The sequence below is a fragment of the Acartia tonsa genome, chromosome 5 (assembly GCF_053477335.1).
Source record: "Acartia tonsa isolate MP-2025a chromosome 5, ASM5347733v1, whole genome shotgun sequence".
In the NCBI taxonomy this organism is placed as follows: Eukaryota; Metazoa; Arthropoda; class Copepoda; order Calanoida; family Acartiidae; genus Acartia; species Acartia tonsa.
Window position 1 is genome coordinate 36,553,665 of NC_137264.1, and position 21,211 is coordinate 36,574,875.

The 21,211-nt window shown below is 33.3% G+C and overlaps 2 protein-coding genes across 3 annotated transcripts in view; one reads left to right on the forward strand and one right to left on the reverse strand.

The window, feature by feature from the left end:
- Positions 1-19,051, forward strand: part of mldr (mitochondrial ribonuclease P catalytic subunit) — a 29,746-nt gene extending 10,695 nt beyond the window's left edge. Inside the window, exons 8-21 of the mRNA XM_080161541.1 lie at positions 830-915; positions 2,015-2,147; positions 3,022-3,113; positions 3,345-3,467; positions 4,655-4,731; positions 5,034-5,129; positions 5,462-5,543; positions 6,032-6,116; positions 6,537-6,612; positions 9,385-9,438; positions 17,398-17,528; positions 17,755-17,869; positions 18,165-18,252; positions 18,773-19,051. Coding sequence (XP_080017667.1) covers positions 830-915; positions 2,015-2,147; positions 3,022-3,113; positions 3,345-3,467; positions 4,655-4,731; positions 5,034-5,129; positions 5,462-5,543; positions 6,032-6,116; positions 6,537-6,612; positions 9,385-9,438; positions 17,398-17,528; positions 17,755-17,869; positions 18,165-18,252; positions 18,773-18,982 — 1,448 coding nt within the window. The 3' untranslated portion in view covers positions 18,983-19,051. The remainder of the gene's footprint in view (positions 1-829; positions 916-2,014; positions 2,148-3,021; positions 3,114-3,344; positions 3,468-4,654; positions 4,732-5,033; positions 5,130-5,461; positions 5,544-6,031; positions 6,117-6,536; positions 6,613-9,384; positions 9,439-17,397; positions 17,529-17,754; positions 17,870-18,164; positions 18,253-18,772) is intronic.
- Positions 1-21,211, reverse strand: part of LOC145319421 (uncharacterized) — a 92,030-nt gene that overhangs the window by 69,280 nt on the left and 1,539 nt on the right. The gene's annotated exons all lie outside the window — the stretch shown is intronic.

Here is a 21,211-nt window from a genome sequence, read left to right on the forward strand (position 1 = left end):
AATCAATGAACAATTTATGTATCCAAAAACAAAACAAAAACAAGTGAATTTTAAACAGTGTCACGGTTTCCAAATAGGAACTCCTTCATGTTTGCTCTGTTATAGCTCTTGAGGGACAACTTCAACAATCATATCCAGCCTCTATGTCCTACTGCCCTTCCTCAACGGGTTAGGATTAGTGGCCCTGAACGAGCCAGGGCATCCTCATTCATAATCCCACGGATCACTGAGTAGATAGAGTGGTTCGTTATTCTTTATATATAAAATTATAAAAATTGGAAGATTTTCTTTTAAAATTTGGTAGGTACATTTTTTTATTTTTCATTGTAGAATTTTTTAATAGGTCCAATTTATAGTACATTATTTTTCGCTGTTTTGTAATTTCGCCTTTTTGTAAAATTCACTGTTTAGTAATTTCGCTGTTTTGTAACATTCGCTGTTATGTTTTTCGCTGTTTTGTATCCACTACCTTACAGGTTAAGTTTAATGCTATTAATCTAACTAGCAGGTACGCCCCCTAGAGGCCTCTAGGGGCACTTAAGTCAGGAGGGGGGAATGTCGATCTTATCCCATTTTAAATTTGAGTTTCAAAAGAGTAAAAAAAAATTTGGGGGGGGGGAGGAGGGGGTGAAGACACCCTCCCCAAAAATAGTTTAAAACCTTCCCAGGACCTATAAGAAGCATCACTGTTAAGGAGAACAATATCAGTTCAGCAGTTAGCGAGATCCTTTGGGACAGACAAAAAACGCTTACTACTTTATAAAATAGGATTACTTAAAATTAGTTATTATACTCATTCATAATTTAAATTGGAATCTTAATGGCATTTAGTTACTAGCAAAGACGAGTCAATGGGAGAAAGGAGTTGAAATGATAAATCAATATAAGAACACTAATAAAGATGATACAGATGAGGTCAGGATATTTAGTTCTAATTCCTTAAAATCAAAATTATAGGATAATTATTATATAATGTGATTTTTTGCTTGCCCCTATCATCTAGGGAAAGGTGGGGGGGGGGGGCGGGTCAGGAATGTAGCCTAAAACCATATAAAGACATTTATAAAGCTTCTTTGTAAAGTACAACCTATTCGGACCAGCAATTTCTGAAAATTTAGCGTCAGACAATAGGGCCTTACTACTTAATATTATAGGATTAATGGGGAAGGGTGGGGGGAGGAAAGTTTGACACATTTGCGTAAATAGTGATTCTGATTATAGGCTTTGGACTGAGAGGATAGGTTATTAAAGATAAAATCTTTCTTAAATAATGAATATTCCCAAGTTTTAAGATTTTTTGGATAGGCCTTCAGATTCAGGAGCTGCAGGCCTCCAGGTGGTCTCTGGAGGACAGGTATAAATAAGAATTTAAAAAAAAAGATTTATACCTAGGTCAATTTATAAAACAAAATATCATCTTTTTTTCAAATATGTAAATAACATTCCAAAGATGAATATTTTGTTTTGCAAGTTGACCTCTAACTCTTAAAAAAAAAATTTAGATTTGTACCTGTTCAGAGACCACCTGGAGGCCTATCCAAAAAATATTAAAACTTGGGAAAATTTATCATATAAGAATGATTTTATCCATAATAACCTATACTCTCAGTCCGAAGATAAAGCCTATAATATAATCACTATTTACGCAAATGTGTCAAAACTTCCCCCCATCTTCATATGACTTTATCAAACAAGGCATTTCTTTTTTTTAAATAGATTTAAATGAAGTGGGGGGGGGGGGAGATTTTTTCTCATGCCCATTAACTGCGGAGCTACCTAATCCTGCGGGGCTACTCAGTACCCAATTTTATGTAGCCTAACATGACCGAAAGTATGAAATAATCTAAAACTTTTCTCCCCTCTTTATTTTCAATTATTTTCAATTATTTCATAATGCAGAGGGAGGGGTTTCTGTGCTCTACAAGGTACTTTGTGAGAAAGTGCCCTAATCTTTGTAAAAAATTATCATTTATTTAGGTACGCATAATGAATTGAATTTGTGATTTTTTTCTAGAATCAAGATCTTCACTTATCTTACAACCTTCATCCGCATGTTATAGTTCCATTCGGCATTAGAGCTTTACAATCTGGAAATAAAGACCTACTATTTCAACTCATGGAAAAACCGGAGTTTCACGAATTTCAAAGTAAGTTTCCAAACTTTTTTTATAAAAATTTTGCTTATCTTAGCCATTTTTCATAAAAAGGGAGAGTTAGGTTGTGCTAAAATTCCCTAAAGGTGTGAGTTTTAAGGCCTAAAAACACTAAATATGTGCATTCCTTATTGAAAAGAACTAGACAACAAAAATTGAAGTTAAACAAATTTTTTAAACTGAAAAATTCATCGAATGCTTTGCTAATTTTAAACTGACAATTATAAAAAATTATCGGAAAGAGTTTAAAAAAAACAAATAATGCCAATTATTTCCAAGATATTAATTTTTTAAAACATTATTTTATTGTCCATGGTAATTCTATGTATTACCTATAATTTAAGAAATAATTTTTGTCAGCTTGACATTAGCAAAGCTTTAGGTGTAATTTATAGGCTTTTTTTTAACAATTTTCAGGTATTGCTAGCTTTAAAAAAAATTTTATTTGTCTATAGTTCTTTTCAATAAGGAATACACATATTTAGTGAATATTATCGTTCTACTACTGTTTTTAGACCTTAAAACTCACACCTTTATGGAATTTTAGCACAACCTACTCCTCCCTTTATCATTTTAGTAGGAGTGGCTATTACAATATCATTTTTCTATGAAATAAGCACGTTTATGTATATTGTATAAAGGGTGTTGGAAAAAACATTCGCTCACAATTTAAACTGTCTTGAAATCTTGAGGATAGACCCCATAATGATTAAAGTTTTTTGATGGGGCAATTTGGAAACACAAAGACAGTCCTATTGATTTATTTTAGAGCTTTCCTTTTATGAATGTTGACATCCTTAATTACTTATTTGTTCTTAAAACTTCGTTGCTTTCTGATCTATTAGGTAATGATCTTGGTTAATTTCAGATCCATTGAGATTAAATGTAAGCTCCGCTACCCCGCACCAAGAAGAACTCTATAGATTTATCATCAACTACAGCTATGATACAGAATTTAGAAGGAATTGCTTTAACTAACTGTATTGCTTCCAAACAGATTAACATTAAATAACTAGTTTTTCTATTACGGATTTGAATTTAATTAACTTTGCATAGGCGGGATTTAAAAATGAAATTAGAGTTCCTTCATGTCTTGCGTTATTTGAGTTTTTAAGTTTTATTGGGGCGCCGCCGCTGGTATATGAATTAAGCTGTTAAATAAATGAGTTCTTAAAGCAATTTATTGGAATCAGAGAGGGTGCTAGACTAAGAAGCCGTCTGTATGAATACTTATCTAAATATCAACTGCATATATCTGAGGAACTGTCGACACTTATAAAAGATCACAACTATTATATCGAGGATGGAGAGAAAAGGAATTCTTATCATGGTTAACATGAACTTTAATGGGATCTCAAGGGTTAATAAGGCATAGGGCAATAAATTGATGTCGAATATAAGGTCTAACCAACAAGTGAAATAAATATTAATAATTTTTGGGGGGCAAATGGGGAGGTCGTCAATTTTACTATATGTTTCCCCCCAACGACGGCTGAAAACCACGTATAGGTTTCGTGTTTTTTTCCCGAATTAATTTCGTTATTGGTGTAAGCTAAATTGATGTACATTGTGTATACTCAAAATTACCTCCTTCTGAAGACAGGGGTGTATATTCTGCACAAGATTTATTTTTTTCCCCGGCTACAAATTTCTTTATTTCCCCCCCCCCCCCCCCCCTAGTTTTTCTCACCAAGTAGAGGGGAAATGGAAAAATATTTAAAGAACTCTCTATTTTTTTTATTTTAACCCTCCTACCACACATTCTTATATTTTTTTACCAAGGAGGGGGGGAAATGGAAAAAATGTTTTCAGTTTTCTTAATTTTTACATTTTTTTTCCTCCAACCACTAATTTTATTATTCCCCCCCCCCCCCCTGAGCCGGGGATCCCATGTAGAATATACACCCCTGTCTGAAGATTAAAATTATTGTTTGAAAGGTTTGGAAACTTCTAGTTTGGAACCAAATAATCACGATTTAATAAAAGTACCCAAAGTTTTTAGCCCATCCCTCCTGGAAAAGAGATTATTAAAGATTGTGACGTACAGATGAAGTCTTTAAGCAGTTAAATCAATATGCTTTATAGGGAAATATTAACATTCCGATAATCATTACAGAGTTGATACGCTTTAGAATTATTCCTTATTGTTACATTTATCAGCCTGTAAGGTTTAATAACAATATTGTGATTTTAAAATGCTTTATCAATTACAGTTAGTTATCGTTATTGTAAAAAAACTCAGAGAGAAAGAGGGGACAATATGAATAGGCTGTTTATTACACCAGTTTTCTAATTTGCTGGCTTAACTTTGGAGACTCTTGTGAATTTTGATAGGTTGGCTCATTAAGTTGAGTGTCAAACGTTTCAACCCCCTATTTTTAAGGGGTAATTTTGTGTATCATTATTGTGGATGTCCATCAATTTATCATTCATTGTCTTATCCCTTTAGATCCCTTAGAAAAACTGCTTTAACGAATAACCATAATATGAAATTAAAAATTAGGCATGAAATAAAAACTTTAACTAAGATTGATTACCAGACTGGCGAGTGTTTAAACTGCACTAATAAACTAACAAGGCAAGGTTTTCAAATATTTTAAGTGTATTAAAATATACCTATTAATAACGAGAGTTGTCTTTTTATGCTCTTTTTAAAAGCTAAGCTTTTCTATAATTAGGTTCGGTCCTTCTGTACGTCACGGACAGTTAGCTATTTTTGTTAATTAAAACAGGTTAGAAATGTCCTATCGATTCCAAACGCGGTCTTCAGCCGAAATTCGAACCTATCACCTTTCAGGCGACGAGTTAATGTGTTAAGTGCTGAACCAGTAACCTAGTAACCTAGTTAAATAAAAACTTAAAATATTTGACACATGGCAGAACTGGTATTACGAATGCCGAGTACGAGTCCCTGAAAACTGGGATTCTGGAAACTGTTCTAGTTGGGGATGATATTTACAAGAATACAGATCCTAGAGGAACATTTTTAAATCATCATAAAGATAATTACAAATATTTTGTAAAAAAAAAAATGGTTGTCTAGTATGCCCATAAATTCTGTTTTGTGAAATTGCTTAAAGGCTTTGAGGCTTAAATACAGAGGTTCTTATATTATTCCCAACATGTAATACAACATAGTGAAATAAAAACACGAACTTTCTGTTATTTATTCGAGTTGCCACGCATTTCAAATTAAAGATAACCATTAAAGAAATAGAAAGTATCAGAGATGTTTAAGGACTGATCGCCCAATAATCATTAACTTTTCCTTTTTAAGAATTTATTTGATTTGAAATTATTTGTATTACAGAGTTGAAAGATTTTTTGCGACGAGTAAGCAAGGAGAATTATGATATTGTTATTGATGGAATGAATGTTTCATACTACAGGGTAACATTTACAAATACTATTAAGAAGGATGTTCACTGATAGCGCAACAATCTATATTTTTGAAAGCCGCTAATAAACAGAATAGTTATAGTTTGTAGCCCGGCGGAGTCACGGTGGGTATGACATTTGATGTTGCATTATCCGAATATAATCCAAAAACATTCCTTCATTTCCTATATGGTCGTATTTCATATCCGTTTGCTTCAAAACACTTTAGTTAACACAAAAAATAAACTTTTGATAGTTATTCATCTCATCGTATTATAAACAGCTTTCCGCGGATATTAATATGAAAAATTATAAGTTTTTTTGGACCATAAGAATTAATCTTATGATTTTTACTTTTTCCTGGAACAAATTATCTTTGATCGATATGATAATATGATTTTTCAGTATCACTTGGAACCGATTCCAATATAGTGGATATTATTATTCATAGATTTTCTATAAGACACATTGGAATGGCAGATTAACTCATATTTTTACAGGTGAAAGGCCTAAAAACAGCATATAAGCCAACGGGTATCGCTAGTGCCAATCTCTTAGAAACTGTGGCATATTTCTACAAACAAGGTTTGTTTTTCCCTTCAATATTTTTTGAAAAATGTGTTTGTCAAACTTTATCACCTATTCAAACTTTTTTATACCCTAGTATGGGTTCTCGTCATTTTAAATATTTTAAGGGATAAAATCATTCTAGAAAATAATAGTTGTTGATCCAATTCGGTAATGATAATTGTAAAAATATCGAATTATAACCCAGGCAACTACCTAATTCAAGTGGCATGGTGGGGATTTGCAAATTACTTTTTGCTATTTGTTACAACTTGGCTGTGAAATTCGGCACAGGATCCCCACCCTGTGGACATACAGTTATATAACCCCTATCCCCTCTATTCTTAACTATGTAGTAATCATAAGTCATAATTTTATTTGGGTGCTTAATATAAGGAATATTTCCTGCAGTGTAATAAACTTAATTGTTCTTTTAAGGTAAACGTATAATGGTGATGCACAGACCAGAGATTAAAAATTTCCCACATTATCCTGAAATAGATTCAATGGCCAGGTAAAATATTTCCATCCGTTTCATTTCCACTAATCGTGAAAATCGGCAAAATTGTTTTCGTGAAAAATCTACTAAAATCAGATTAAAAATCTACAAAAATTAAACAAAATCATAGAAGGGTTATTAACATAAGATTTTATTTAATTTTTGTAGATTTTTTATGTGATTTTGGAGGATTTTTCACGAAAACAATTTTGCCCCACTAAGCGATTAGTGGGGCAAAGTTTTTTTAAGAATCCACCTCAGTTCTCAACATGAATGAAATGAAAAAATATGATTACCTGAATCTAGGAGCTCTAGGTAGGGTAATAAAGCCCAAAACCCTCTTGATACTTAAATCTACTAAAGAAATAGCAGGCTGGCCACAAACATGATATTTCCACTATTTCCGCTATTTCCACTATTTTTGCATACTATTCCAAAAAATTATGCTATTTCCACTATTGTCCAAAACTGCATAGGTACTATTTCCACTATTTTCCAAAAACTGCATACCTACTATTTTCCACTATTTATTTTGTATGTCAGATAAATCTTCAATTTTTAGGTAATTAAAACGAACTGATTTTTTTAGATCATGAAAAGAAAGTGAAGTAGCGGGTTTTATCGCATTTTCAAAGTATCTTTTATCCTATTTCTAGCCCCTGCGGGGGGCTATAACCCTGCTGGTCAATCATTACCACTTACCTAACCTAAAATAACTTATCAAATGTTACTGTGAAAATACGGCAAACTTGCTACTTTGTTTTATTTTTTTTTAGAAATGTTTCCAGAAGAAAGTAGTTCTTCAGTTCAGATTGTTGTACCTTTTTTGAAAGTTATTGGTATTTCCACATTCAATGTAAAGATATCTCCTTTTAAATTTTAATAGCATTGAGGAGTACTTTTATTATTAAATGATCCTATAGGTAACTGAGGTTTATGATCTCTTAACTAATATAAATCCTCTGTTTTTAGGTTCTTTTTCACATAACAATTTTAAACGGCTGTAATTTTGAAGCTAAAAGACCAATTTTTTCAGAAAATGTTTTTGTGTGTGTAAATTTTATGTTAGGAATCTCAAAACATAAATTTCAGCAGCAGAAGCTGTACTTGACAGCTGCCAGCCGGCACTCGGCAGGAAAACGACTTTGGATATTTATAAAATTTTAATACCTCATGTGGACATGTTGGAAAAGCTTTAGTTCAAAATTTAAAGCCAAAAATTTCGGTCAAAGGATCCTTTTAAACATTTCTGGAAACCTGGAACCTGAAATTGTTGCCTATATACATAATACATATATATGATATTTTAGTATTTTGGTAACATAAAATGCTTTCTTAAACTCAAATATTTTTACTCTTTACCTGGATGAGGTGGGGGTGGGGGTTCTCAGGAACCAAAATTATGAACCTTGCAGATTTTTTGGACTTTAGCTTTTATGGGTAAATTTACATTTAGTCAGATGTCACCCCACTTCCACTCCCCCTAGCCCCGCGGGGGTTAAAAAAAGCCTTTAAATAAACCTAACCTTAACTATCTCATAAACCATTTGATCATGAGAGCAGATTTTTTTGGACTTAAGCTATCAGAGGTATGATATATAGTTTAAGCAAGAAACAACTACCCAGCCATCACACCCTAGCCCTCCGAGACTTAATAAAACCCTAAAATTTGATCTAACCTCAGTTTTTTTCTTAAACCACTTAATAAACCGTGCTGATATTTTGGACTTAAGCTTTTAAAGTGCAGACCAACTTTTAGTTTAAAAGTCATTCTCCCCCCCTAGCCCTCCGGGGCTCAATAAAACCCTAAAATGAACCTGACCTTAATTATCCCTAAACCATTTAATCATAAAACCAGATTTTTTTCAATTTAAGTTATCAATAGCATCAGTTATAATTTTAGCAAGAAGCAACACCTTAGCCCCAATCCCCCTAGCACTCTGGGACTTTATTAAACCCTAAAAATTGACCAAACCTTAGTTTTCTCTTGGATCATATTTGAACCGTGCAGATATTTTGAACGTAAACAATGTGTATAAAATAACTTCTAAGTTTAGAAGTCATTCCCCCTGACCCCCCCCCCCCCCCCCCCCATGCCTCCAGCCTTCTAGGGCTTTATAAAACCCTAAAAATGACCTGGAATCCCTTAATTTACCATGCAGATATTTTGACTTTCATTGGTATCAACCAACTTTTAGTCTAGAAGTCAATCTGATGCCCCCTCCCCTATAGCCCTCCGTGGCTCAAAAAGACCTTAAGATTAACCTAACCCTAGTTAGGTATCTCTTAAACCATTCGATCATCAGAGCAGTTTTTTTTGGACTAAAGCTGCATGAGCTATAGTTTATGCAAGAATCAACACCTGAAGACCCCCCCCCCTTCCTCCCCTGCCTGCATTTTAAGGCATTAAGTTGTTTTAAATGCACATTATTGTGTTTAAAATGCATTCTATTTTATACTATTTTGTTTTAAATGCATGCTATTTCATACTATTTTATGGAATTTGTACATACTATTGCATACTATTATCTTTTTTTCTGCATACTATTTTATGCTATTTTGAAAAAAAGTCTGTGGCCACCCTGAAATAGACGAAAACAACCCCGGAACCTATGTGAAGCGTCCCTACAACTGAAAAGTCAATATAATAGGATATCACCCTGGAACATTATCTTGGTTAATTTGTCAACGCCCCTACCCTTACCCTATTCACAGAAATGTTCATTAATTTTTTTAAAAATGTTCTTTTTACGAGCAAAGCTTCTCAAAATCTAATTCCTCTTTCAGAGTGCACTTAGTTGGAAAAGTGTCGCAGGATGATCCTTACTTTCTTCTGGCCAGGTAACTTTGAGATTAGCCAAAAAAAAAACTCTTTTTAAAAGCGAAAGTTATTCTAGAATTAGCGTCAAACTGTCTGTCCATCCGTAACTGATAACACTTCGTTAATTTAGATATGTTAGACTATTGATTAAAGCCGCATAATTTGATTTTTCCAAATATGCGCATTTTTTGCACAACCTTTAAATCCATAAATCTTAAAAATGAGGCCTTTGGAAAAACCGGTCTGAAGGCATATTTTGTCAGAATAATCATTTTTAAATATTTTATACACAAATGTCCCAGAACTGGTTTTCCAAATATATACCTAGGCAAAGAATTTTATATAATTTTGTTTTTCTATACATAGGTAAATAAATTTAAAAAACCTATTTCTCTTGAACGATGACCCTGTATGACAATTTCTATCACTCGTCTTAACTTTTTTTCATGCATGTCCTCAATCTCATTTTAGGTTAATTGGTTGTTTATGTTGCTCTGCATAAATAAGACAAAAACTCAACTCACCCGGTCATTATAAAAAGCTTGTTCTGAAAGCAGCAACATATTTGAAATCTCCATAATACATCCATTATACATCCAATAGTCAAATAAGAGAAATAAGCGCCATCCTGATATGTAGGTATTGTGTGCTTCTTATTTGCAGATAGGCTTTGTGAGTCTTTGCAAAGGTTTCGTGACTTATTATTTTAATATCCATTTATTGATTGTTTGACTTTCACGAGGCCTTTGATAGTCAGTTGATGGTTCTTCTTGGTTATCTAAAACAAGAGAGCATTACTGATTAGCGTCTCCCTTCTTTTCAGGTGCAGGTACATTATTTTGTACAGTAATGACTTCTTGAAAGCTTGAAGAAAGTCTATCCAAGATAGAATTAAAAGTGTAGACTCTGTTTGTATCTAAATTTTCAGAATTAGCAGATAAATTTAGAGGTGGATGCATAAACGAGTTATCTGTAGAAGGTTGATGAAATATGTCTGAAGGATCAGGATCTGGGTGTTCTTGAGCATCAGAATAATCCCAGTCTAATGATGAGTCATCAGCAGTTTCATCTTCATTACAATCTAATAAATCAAAAACAGTAGAGGAATGTCTTCTCTGTATAGGTTTTGATTCAGGACTTGTCTGTTTGGAGGATTCAGAACTAAATTCAGATTCTGACAGAATACCATCTACTTGGAGAATATCCTTTTTATTCTGTAAACATGCAGTTATTTTACTTTTTGCCGCTGTTTTTTGATATCGTGCGGGTCTCTCTGTTTGCACAATATTTTCAGGTTCCATTGGTTGATGAACAATGACATTTGTTTCTATTTGATATGATGAATTTGCAGATTTAAGTTGGTCAGAAGCCTTTTGTCGTTGTAATTCTAATCTTCTATCCAAATCTTGATAAATGTCTGGTCTGGTATTTGCTGTATTCTGTATCCTAATATGTGATTGGTATTCTTGATTTTTATTTCCATTCACACTTTTACAATTTTCGTTTTCATCTTCAGAATTTTCTTCAACATTTCTGATAGGATTCCAATTATTTATTTTCTTTGTTGTTACAGGTTTTTCTTGTGGAATATGATGAAAACTGTTTGTGACAAATACACGTTCACTGTTGGTTAGATACTGTTTTGAACGAATATTTGGGTTGTTGGAGTGTGGGTGAATAATTTTTTGAATCCTTACCTTTTCTTCTTCAGATTGTGATACAATATAGACATCTCTTGCTTTGTGCTTGTCAGATTTATTTTTTATTACTACAATAGGGTAAAGCGGGGCGATCTCGGTTTTGAGGTGAAGTCGGTATTTTTTTGACCACCTTCATTAAATGACATTTTTCTCCATGTTCTAATCGACTGACAGAAAAAAACATAAAATCAAATTTGTTCCTTATTAAATTGCCTACAAAAAAAGTATAAAATGAAATTTTTGTGAGATGAATTTTTAGGGTACTTTTTGGGTCTTAAAGTCGGAAGACAAAAAATTTTTTTTTCGATTTTTTTTGCTTCGGTCGGAAAAACGGTAAGTTGGACAAAAACTGGTAAGAGCTAGAGCTTACACGTCTTCAGGGGACTTATTAAGAATCTAATAGGCTATCCATTTCCGTTTAAAACTTTAAAAAAGCTTGTATAGTTTTTTCTTAAATCGACTAAAAGTGAAGCGGGGCGAATTCGGTTTTTTCACTTTTTATACTAACTTTTTCAATTTTATATAAAAAAGTGAAATTTTCGAGAGAAAAAAGTCAAATTTCTCGTACTTAGAAAAAATTTATTTTTTTTTTGTAGAAAAAATTGTCCGATCTTCATAATTTTTTTTGTGAATGCTCTTTATTACATTTAGCAACTTTAACCTTTAGGGCATGCTGTAATTAAATCAATATGTCATAGGTTTTTTGAAGCTGGAAAATCGACCACAGATTTTGCCAAACTTTTCTCTTTTTTTCAACTAGATTTTTTTAGGAAATTTTGCTAATAGAACTAATTTTTTTTTGGCCAAATCTATTCAAAATTGCCTGAATTTTAAGGATCAGGCCTTTAAAGTCATAAAAAGTTATTTTTTCTAGTAGTATTTTTATGTTTTTATCAAAAAAATTTTCGAAAAAAAAAGTCAAATTTCGCGTACTTCGGAAAAATTATTTTTTTTGGTAGAAAAAATTGACCTATCTTAATAAATTTTTTTGTGCATACTCTTTATTACATTTAGCAACTTTTACCTTTTGGGCATGCTGTAATAAAATCAATACGTCATCGATTTTTCGAAGATTGAAAATGCCCTACCGACTTCGCCTCAAGGCGGGGCGAAGTCGGTGCCGTTTTAGAGATCAATTTTGACAAACTTCCCAAAGTCCTAGGTTTACGTCCTTTTAGGACCTGATCGACTTTTCCGAGATCTTTCTACTGGTCTTGGTCCCATTTAAAAAAAATAATTTTTACGATTTGCAGGTTCAAAAAACCGAAAAATACACCGAGTTCGCCCCGCTTTACCCTATCACCTGGCTGGGGCTTGTGCTGTGGTTCCGGAACTTTTTCATTGTGTTTGGTATTATGTTTATCTCTTATCTGAATTTGATCTTTTCTTATCTTTTCATAATCCAAATTTAAATTTTCTCCCGTGTTCATATCACGGTTGAAATGAATCTCAAATGATGAAATTTGTCCTTGTCTGCGTAATCTATTATTCAGCCTGGATACTGTAATTTGAAGTGTTGTATTGTTTACTGGTCTCCCATCTGGTTCTATCCTTTTCAACTCCTGTTCAAGTTCTTGGCAACCCTTGTCTACTACAGCGTTGGCATTTTTGTTGAAGACATCGGTTTGTATTACTTCAATTTGTAGTTTTTTTAAATCTGGGTCTCTTAAATCTGGGTCTCTATTATCAATTAATGGGCAGAATCCTTTAGCATTATCGACCGGTAATCTACATTTTCCTAATAGTTTGATAGGATTTATAGTTTCTATTATAGCCGATTTTAGTTCTTGGTGAGTTTCATTTTTGATAATTTTGGCTGCTGTTAAGCTAGAAAAATGATCACGAACTACAAAAATACACTGACCTTGTCTCCTTATTACATCTCCATGAAATTCGACTCCAGGGACTCTGACATCAGTTTCAGTTTTGTGGCTGGTCACTGTGGGTATTTTTTTCTGAGTAGAACAGAAGAAACATTCATTATATAACTTTTCTAGGGCCGGGGTTAATCCTACAGAGTAGAAAGATTTATCAAAATGAGCTTTGAGTTGAGACTTTGTAGGATGTTGTAAATGATTATGAATTTGCCATAAAACCGCCGGCAGATGTGATTGAGGTATAACAATCAAATCTTTAGTACTTGTGGAAAATTTGTTGTGTTGAGAAGGTACAATTAACATACTGTCTTTATCTAATTTTGCCACAGAGCACAATCTTCGTATTTCAGAATAAATTTTACCTGACTGTTTAGTTGGGGTTTTACCAGACTTCAGGAGATATTTTGCATCTTTACATGCTTTCTGTTGGTCTTGTATGTTATTCCATGCTGTTCTGTTGTGTAATACAGATACTGGTTCCATATGATTTATAGCAGCAGGTATAATAACAGAGTCAGATTTTTCTGAAATAAACAAGCAAATAGAGCAGTGTTCAGCATTACATGAGCTTGGATGTCTTGACTGAAAATCACTACTTTGATTTTGACCGGACTTGCCACTTGCCAGTTGGACGACAATAGGTAATCTATTTATGTTACTAATAAAACTTTGCATTCTTGGATTTGAACTGTAATGACCTTTTTTTATTAGTTTAACGGCATCTGCAACTGGTTTACTGTCGGGTGTTATAATAATGGGTTTAGTACATTCTTTTAATATGTTGTACTCCGAATTTATTGCTGTAGCAAATGCTAAACTTTCTAATTCACATGCCATCCATTTTGAATGATTAGGGCTCAATTTGGCACTATGAAATGCAACAGGTAGCTTTTTACCGTCTTTGATGCAATACAAAGTATGGCCTATACCTGGGGTTGATTTAGCAGCATCAACTTCTAGGAGCAGCTGGTCATCAGGATGAGGAAGGTACAGGGTCTGGAGCTTATCTACGGCTTCTGTTGCTAATCTAAATTGATTTATCAAGTTTCTATCCCATTCTATAACATCTTTAGAGTTTTTATCTGCCACTTCTAAGTCAAAAGGATTTAACATTAATGTGAGGTTTGGTGATGATGGAAGTAATGTTTTATATAATCCTAGCCAACTTCTTAGATCTTTAACAGTTTTATGTCCTCATGTTTTGTATTTCTTAGGGCATTTACACGATGGGGGGATGGTGCTAAAAATCCACCTTGTTGCCATTTCCAACCTAATACATCTACACTACGAAGAAATACCTTGGTTTTTGACGGAGAAATCTTGATATTTGCAGCTTGAAATTTTTTCAGTAGTTATAATATAATTCCATTTACCCAATGTAATGAAAATATCTTTAGGTTTGGTGATTGTAGTAGGAATATTTTTTAAGTAATCATTGAGTTGTGTAAAGTTAATGACAACTCTGACGTCATCAATTCCTAGATCTTGTTTAGCCTTATTTTTAGCCTTTTGTTTTCTGACAAGAAAAGCAGGGGAACAATATTGAATGGATTTATCATAGTCTTGAGGAATGCCAAAAACGCCCTTTTCTGTCAAATCATCACATACATTTTGTAAGAGGACTTTTGTTTGATGATCATAGTTAATGTTTTGAACTTTAGCTGCTGTTGGCCTATTCGGACCCGCCCAATTAAGTTTAGAAATATGTTTGCCATATCTATGGTTGTAGCCTGTAGAAATGTCGTTGTTAAATACATCTCTATAAGTATGATGAATATCATTAACATACCTTAAAATGTCCGGGTGAATATCTTCTTTGTTTACTTCAATTTTTCCAGTATTATCGACATCTGTGGGAGTTGTATGTTTATTAGTATTTACAGGTATATCATCATTGTTGTTAAAGTCATCATTCAATGTACGGACTTGAACTTTGGGGCTACTTTTAGTATGTACAATCTCATTATAGTTATTTTTGACACTGATTTGGCCGTTTTTAATTGAACAAAGTTGAGGGTCTGGCCACTGTATTCCTTTGTTCTGGTGCCATGGTTGGACTGCTAGAATTGTGTCATCATCGTGGGGTACTGAGAACTGCACTTCTTGGCCTGGCAATATAACATTAAGATGGTTATTTAGCAATAATAAATTGTTAGGTTGGGTCGGCAAAATGAGAGATTTACTAGTTTCAGAAATAACATATTTTTTGTGGACAGAAATTGTTTTGGCATTAAAATCTTGAATTATTGAATTTTCTTTTATAAAATTGTTCCCTGCGACAAAAGGACAATGTAAACTTTCAGTTACAATTGCATGGAATCTTACACACCAATTGTTACGGTAAAGTATTTCATCAATTTCCCCAATTGCAGCCATTTTTGTTCTCCCATCCGCTAGTTTAGAGAGTTGGGAATTGGGTTTAATTTTGAAACCATGGGCTAGAACATCAGACAATTTAGCATAACTAACCGTAGCGCCGGAATCCAGGTCCAAAAAAATATCTTTTTTGTTGATATCTTGTACAGAGAGTGTTTGACTGGCGACGGGTTGAATAAAGTTACAGGTCAGAGGCTTGCTAAAATTAGAGTTATTTTCAGAATTATCAACTTTTGAATTATTGGCCATAGAAGAATTAAACTTTACCTGCTGCTGGTCTTGCAGCTGCTGAGTCTCATCTTGGTCATATCCATATTCTCGGGCAATAGAATCATCATCTTCTTCAATATTTATTGTGCTGAGCTGTTGGCTGATTCTGTTGGTTAACAGCTGTTTGTCTTTAGCAGACAATGATGGACATGTTGCTTCTCCCAAATAGTGACTGGTAAACAAGGCTTTTGATAATCCTGATAGTTGGCATACTCTGCAAAATGGTGTTGGCTGTTGGCTAAATGTTTGGGGCTGACTATTTGAGGCAGACTGCTGATTGGGTGTGAATCTAGGTCTAGATTGTTGATATCTTCTCTGTTGGAAAGTTGATTTGTTGAATGATGGTCTTGAGTAGTTTTTTGTTGATGTGTAGTTGCATTGTGCTTCTTCAATTGATGATACTTGTGGGGAATCAGATTCTATTTCAAGAATGAATTGTTTAGATTTTGTTAAGATCTCATTTTTAAAATCCATGAGATGCTTATCTTTGCCAATTTTGTGGGCATACATTTCTCTAATATATGATGGAAGCTTGGGATGTATCAGTGTAAGAACATTAAGAAGGATTAGATCTTCATGACTTGGTGAAAGACGTTCATCTTCGGTTAAGATTTCATTTTTCCATTCTATTTTTGAATCCTTCTTTGCCAGATTACCAATGATGAGAGATCTGTACTGGTTGTAAAATCCGACAGGTGTGACTGATCCCGCAGGATCCCACTGGAGGTCAAGTAGATTTAGGAAGAATATTCCTTGTGTTTGAATATTGTAATCTTCTCTGATTTTTTTGTATATCCATTTGAGTGATGAAGAATGTCTCATGATTGGGTTGAAATAATCACAGTGTACAAATTTTGCAACTATTGAAACAAATTGACGGAGGTCTCTACGCAGGTCTGGTAGGTCTTCTGCTTTATCCGGTGCTATAGCAGACAAAATTCTTTTTTCATTATTCTCGGCAGGTGTCCATTCAGAATATCTACCACCGGGAAGAAATTTTCTGAATTTTTCTTCTATTTCTAAATAGACCTCAATGGTTTCTTTCCAGATTTCAAACTGGACATCCGTTATGTTTTCTTGAGGTAGAACATTCGGTGGATAAATCTTGATGACATGTTGAGCTCAGATTTCTTATTTGTCTACCGGATGTATTATAGAGACCGAAAAGGGGGAGTTAAAAAGGGGGGGGGGTTTAAAATTACATGTTTAAAATTAATATTAATAAATAACTAAAAATCACTATATTTTTTTTAAAATCACTTTAAAATTTGTCTAATTCCAAGCAAGAGGAAAAATGTTTATTTTTTTTCCAAAGTTTATAGAGGAGAAATCTCCGATGGGGGTAGGAGGCTGTTCTGGTCAGAGGTGTGAGTTTGTCTCAGCTGCCACCACATAAATAAGACAAAAACTCACCCGGTCATTATAAAAAGCTTGTTCTGAAAGCAGCAACATATTTGAAATCTCCATAATACATCCATTATACATCCAATAGTCAAATAAGAGAAATAAGCGCCATCCTGATATGTAGGTATTGTGTGCTTCTTATTTGCAGATAGGCTTTGTGAGTCTTTGCAAAGGTTTCGTGACTTATTATTTTAATATCCATTTATTGATTGTTTGACTTTTACGAGGCCTTTGATAGTCAGTTGATGGTTCTTCTTGGTTATCTAAAACAAGAGAGCATTACTGATTAGCGCTGATAAATTTCTTTCTTGAATAGCAACGCTACTTTTTTATTTAATCGTTTCTATTTTAGTTTGTACTCTAAGTGCCTGTTCTTGACGAACGACATGTTGCGCCAGCACATGTACCTTCTTGCCAGGAAGGACAGGAAACTGGCACAGTTGTTCACCAGATGGCAGGTGTCCCATCAAACTTTCATATTAGGTAAATATCTAGTTGCAAAGCAAAGCATTTTACCATGGCTTTGAAAACATTTAATATCAGCTGTTTTGAGCCATACTTAAAAATCATTATCGTACTGTATCACAGGTAAAGAATTTTTTCACAAATAAAAAAATATGTTTGGCTGGCCCAGGGCTTCCACCTCTCAGGGCCTACAAAACTGGTATTAATGTTATAATTTATTATAATAAAGCCTCCATTATTTTAGGGTTTAATCATAATAAGAAGTCAATGCATACTGGAAGTCCAATTTTAATGTTCCCACCGGCCCATGATGTCAATACCACCAAAACTGATGAATATTGGCACATTCCTCTGCTAAAGTAAGATATTTTATTTTATACTGCGGTTTAGGCGTAAATCCTAGCGTCTCCGCTAATTGTTAGGAACCTCATAAAAAATGTCTTTTATCAATGTCTTTTTTCCATATATAGGCGTAACTCATTACCATGCACTTTGTATTACCAGACAAAGGTCTTGCAACAAATGGATTGATTGTCTCTACAATACTACCTTACCCCTGGGTTTTTTGGGGATGAAAACTTCTGGTTGAATGTTATTTATCGTCTGATGTCCTATCCCTGCGAAGTTTTTCAAATACATTTATAATTTGTTTAGATGTGAGGAAAAATCTAAATATGTGACAATTTCAAACAAAACTCTGTACCATGGGCTTCGTCATGAGTGGATTTGTCTTGGTCCGAAGGTAAGTTCATAGTTTTAAATTTTGTTACAGTATAACTCCAATTGCGGTGTGTCCAAACCGTAAACAGTAAGCACTGGCGGTAAAGCCACTAGAGGCGTTTAGGGGCACTTAAGGTAGGGGGGGGGGGGGGTGATTTTCCCTAATTTTAAATATAGTTTTTAAAAATTTGTGGGGGGGGGGGGTTATTGACGAGATTCTCGGTTTAATGGTTAGATCCTTTGGTACACATAGACTGAGAGACTCACAAACATCCTGTTACTTTTATTATTACTAGCTTTCATGAGAAATTTTTTTTTTTATTTTTGGGGTGTAATTCTTTCTAGGGATGATTTCTCTTAGAAGGGTGGTGGTACCCTCCACCAAAATAGTTATAAACCTTCCCAGGATCTTTAAAAAGTTGCCCTGTTAAGGAGGGCCTGATCGGTTCGGCAGTTAGCGAGATCCTTCGGTACAAACAAACAAACACAGAGACTTCCTGTTACTTTTTTATAAGGATTAAGATTATACTCATTTTATTAAGATGAAGACGCCAAGCAAGTTGAAGTTATCAAGGCAGGAAGTTGCGTGGCCAGAATGGGCCCATACCCCGACCACCCCTACAGACAACCAGCCAAAGGATCAATTTTACGGCAGTTTTAGAAAGAAAATAACAGATTTGGATATGAAAAAGGATGAGAAGAGAAATGATAATAAAAAGTACCTGAAATATATTAGTAAGAAGAAGAAATAACTATTTGTCATTTTGTTGATTCACTTGTTTGTTCATTTAAGGTAAATAAATTTAAAGTTACGAAATTCAGTTTTTTTCTGGTGCAAAGTATCATTACAGTATTGGACGTTTTTACAGTCAGATTATATGTTTGAAAAATAGCCTAAAACTAATCCATTTTTCATGGGTAGGAAGCAGGAATAAGGTATAGAAAATCACTGTTTTTTCTTCTGGCTGCTAAAGAAATAGTTTTTTTTATGAAGCACCTTGTATGTACATGAATACATATATGTATTGTATGAGTCTAAGAAAGATGAAAATGTATTATGGGTTTCCAATAAAGAACACAACTAGTGTTATAATACACAAAAAAGTTTCAGACACAGGCGTAGTAAGGATGTATCCCAGCGAGGGAGGGGACATTAGGCTGTTTATTACACTAGTCCCCAAAGTTTTATGTTATCTTATCAACTTTAATTTTATTAAATTTTGATTTGTTGGTTTATTAAGATGAGTGTCCAAACGTTTCAACCACTAATTGTAATTTACAGAAGGAGTAATTTTGTGCATCATCATTGGGGATGTATATAAATTTATCATCCATTGTTTTATCCCTCTAGATCCCTATTCAGAAAGAATATAGGGGACCCCCTCCCCTCTTATTTTATCAACTCAAGGTTCGCCCCTTGGCAAACCTACGTGCACAAGACTAGGCAAAATTGTTTTCTATTTTTAGAGGAATTTGGGGGAAGTTTAATTGAATCAGACCGAATAAATTGTGCTTCTCTTGGAACTTTCCGACCGAGTATTGACAAAGGGGGAGGTAGGTTGTGCTAAAATTCCGAAGAGGTGTGAGTTTTAAGGCTTAAAAACAGTATTAGAACGATAATATTCACTAAATATTTTTCACTAATATTTTTGTCTATAGTTCTTTTCAATAAGGAATGCACATAATTAGTGAATATTATCCTTTTACTACTGTTTTAAAGTCTTAAAACTCACACCTTTATGGAATTTTTGCACAACCTACCTCCACCTTTAAGGCTATATGTCATAGGACAGTGATCACCAAATTAATAAAAATTAGCTGGATAAAAAAGGCATTGAAAATTGCGTATAGAAGCTTAAACTATTTTCCCATTTTTATTGGCAGCAGCATATTTTTGCATTAACATTATCTTGGTTTAGTAACCCTTTATTTTCAAATTCGGAAAAACATTAATCTAATCCTTATGATTTATTTACCATTTCAAATATCAAATTTTAAATCTATACAATTCTAAAACTACAAATAAATTACTTCATTGATAATTATTTAAAACGTTGAGAAAATTTCCTAGATACAGTATCATAGTAAATTATTAATAAACAATATCTAAATGAATTATATATATACAACATAGTACAGGTTCAGAATACAATAATTTTTAAAGATTTGGATCGAGTAGGACATACGAACGAAGGTATTTATGAATTTTAAGGGATTCTGACGCTAAAATTGTTTATATCCGAATTAACTGGTAATCTAGAACATTAAAAATGCACGTATTTTTTGCGCGTTTTTTATTATTTTATAATCCTTGCTGTGTTGAGCCGTCAACAACAAAGGATATGTAACCCTCCTTCGTATTTCTTATTTGATCCTTTAAATTTCAACATTTAATAAATGAATTTAAAATTATTGGTGATTAGGTTACGTAGGTTTATTTGTTTTAATTTTATGAGTATTCTTATATCATTGCTATTATCATAAAATTTTAACATTTATGCATTACTATGAAGATAATTTATTGAAAGTTTTTTGGGTTTTCTTTCGAGATTATTGTTTTGAGCTTTAGGATTTTTGAAAATTGAAATTAAACGGACCCTTAATTGCAATAAAAGTTATTCTTAAAATGTAGGAGCATTCTTTTTTTTAAATTAAAAAAAAAAATAAAGAATTAGATAATATTCATTCAATTATGAAGTTCTATTTTAACTCATATTTGGATTACATGTATGATAATGTTTTATGATTAGACCAGTTACTATAATGTCTAAATTAGGTTTGAAATTTTGGGTTTGCCTTCCTTTTTCAATATCTGGTCAAAGGCAATAAAATACTAGTCGCACAGGTTGTACTTAGTAAGGTCTTTATAGATTTAGCCTTTGAACTTTTAATGAAAAAGATTTGTTTTCAACTTGACTGAATTTTCATTTTTTCTTTTTGTGGCAGATCTGGTATACTTTTTTTTAAAGATGTTACATTGT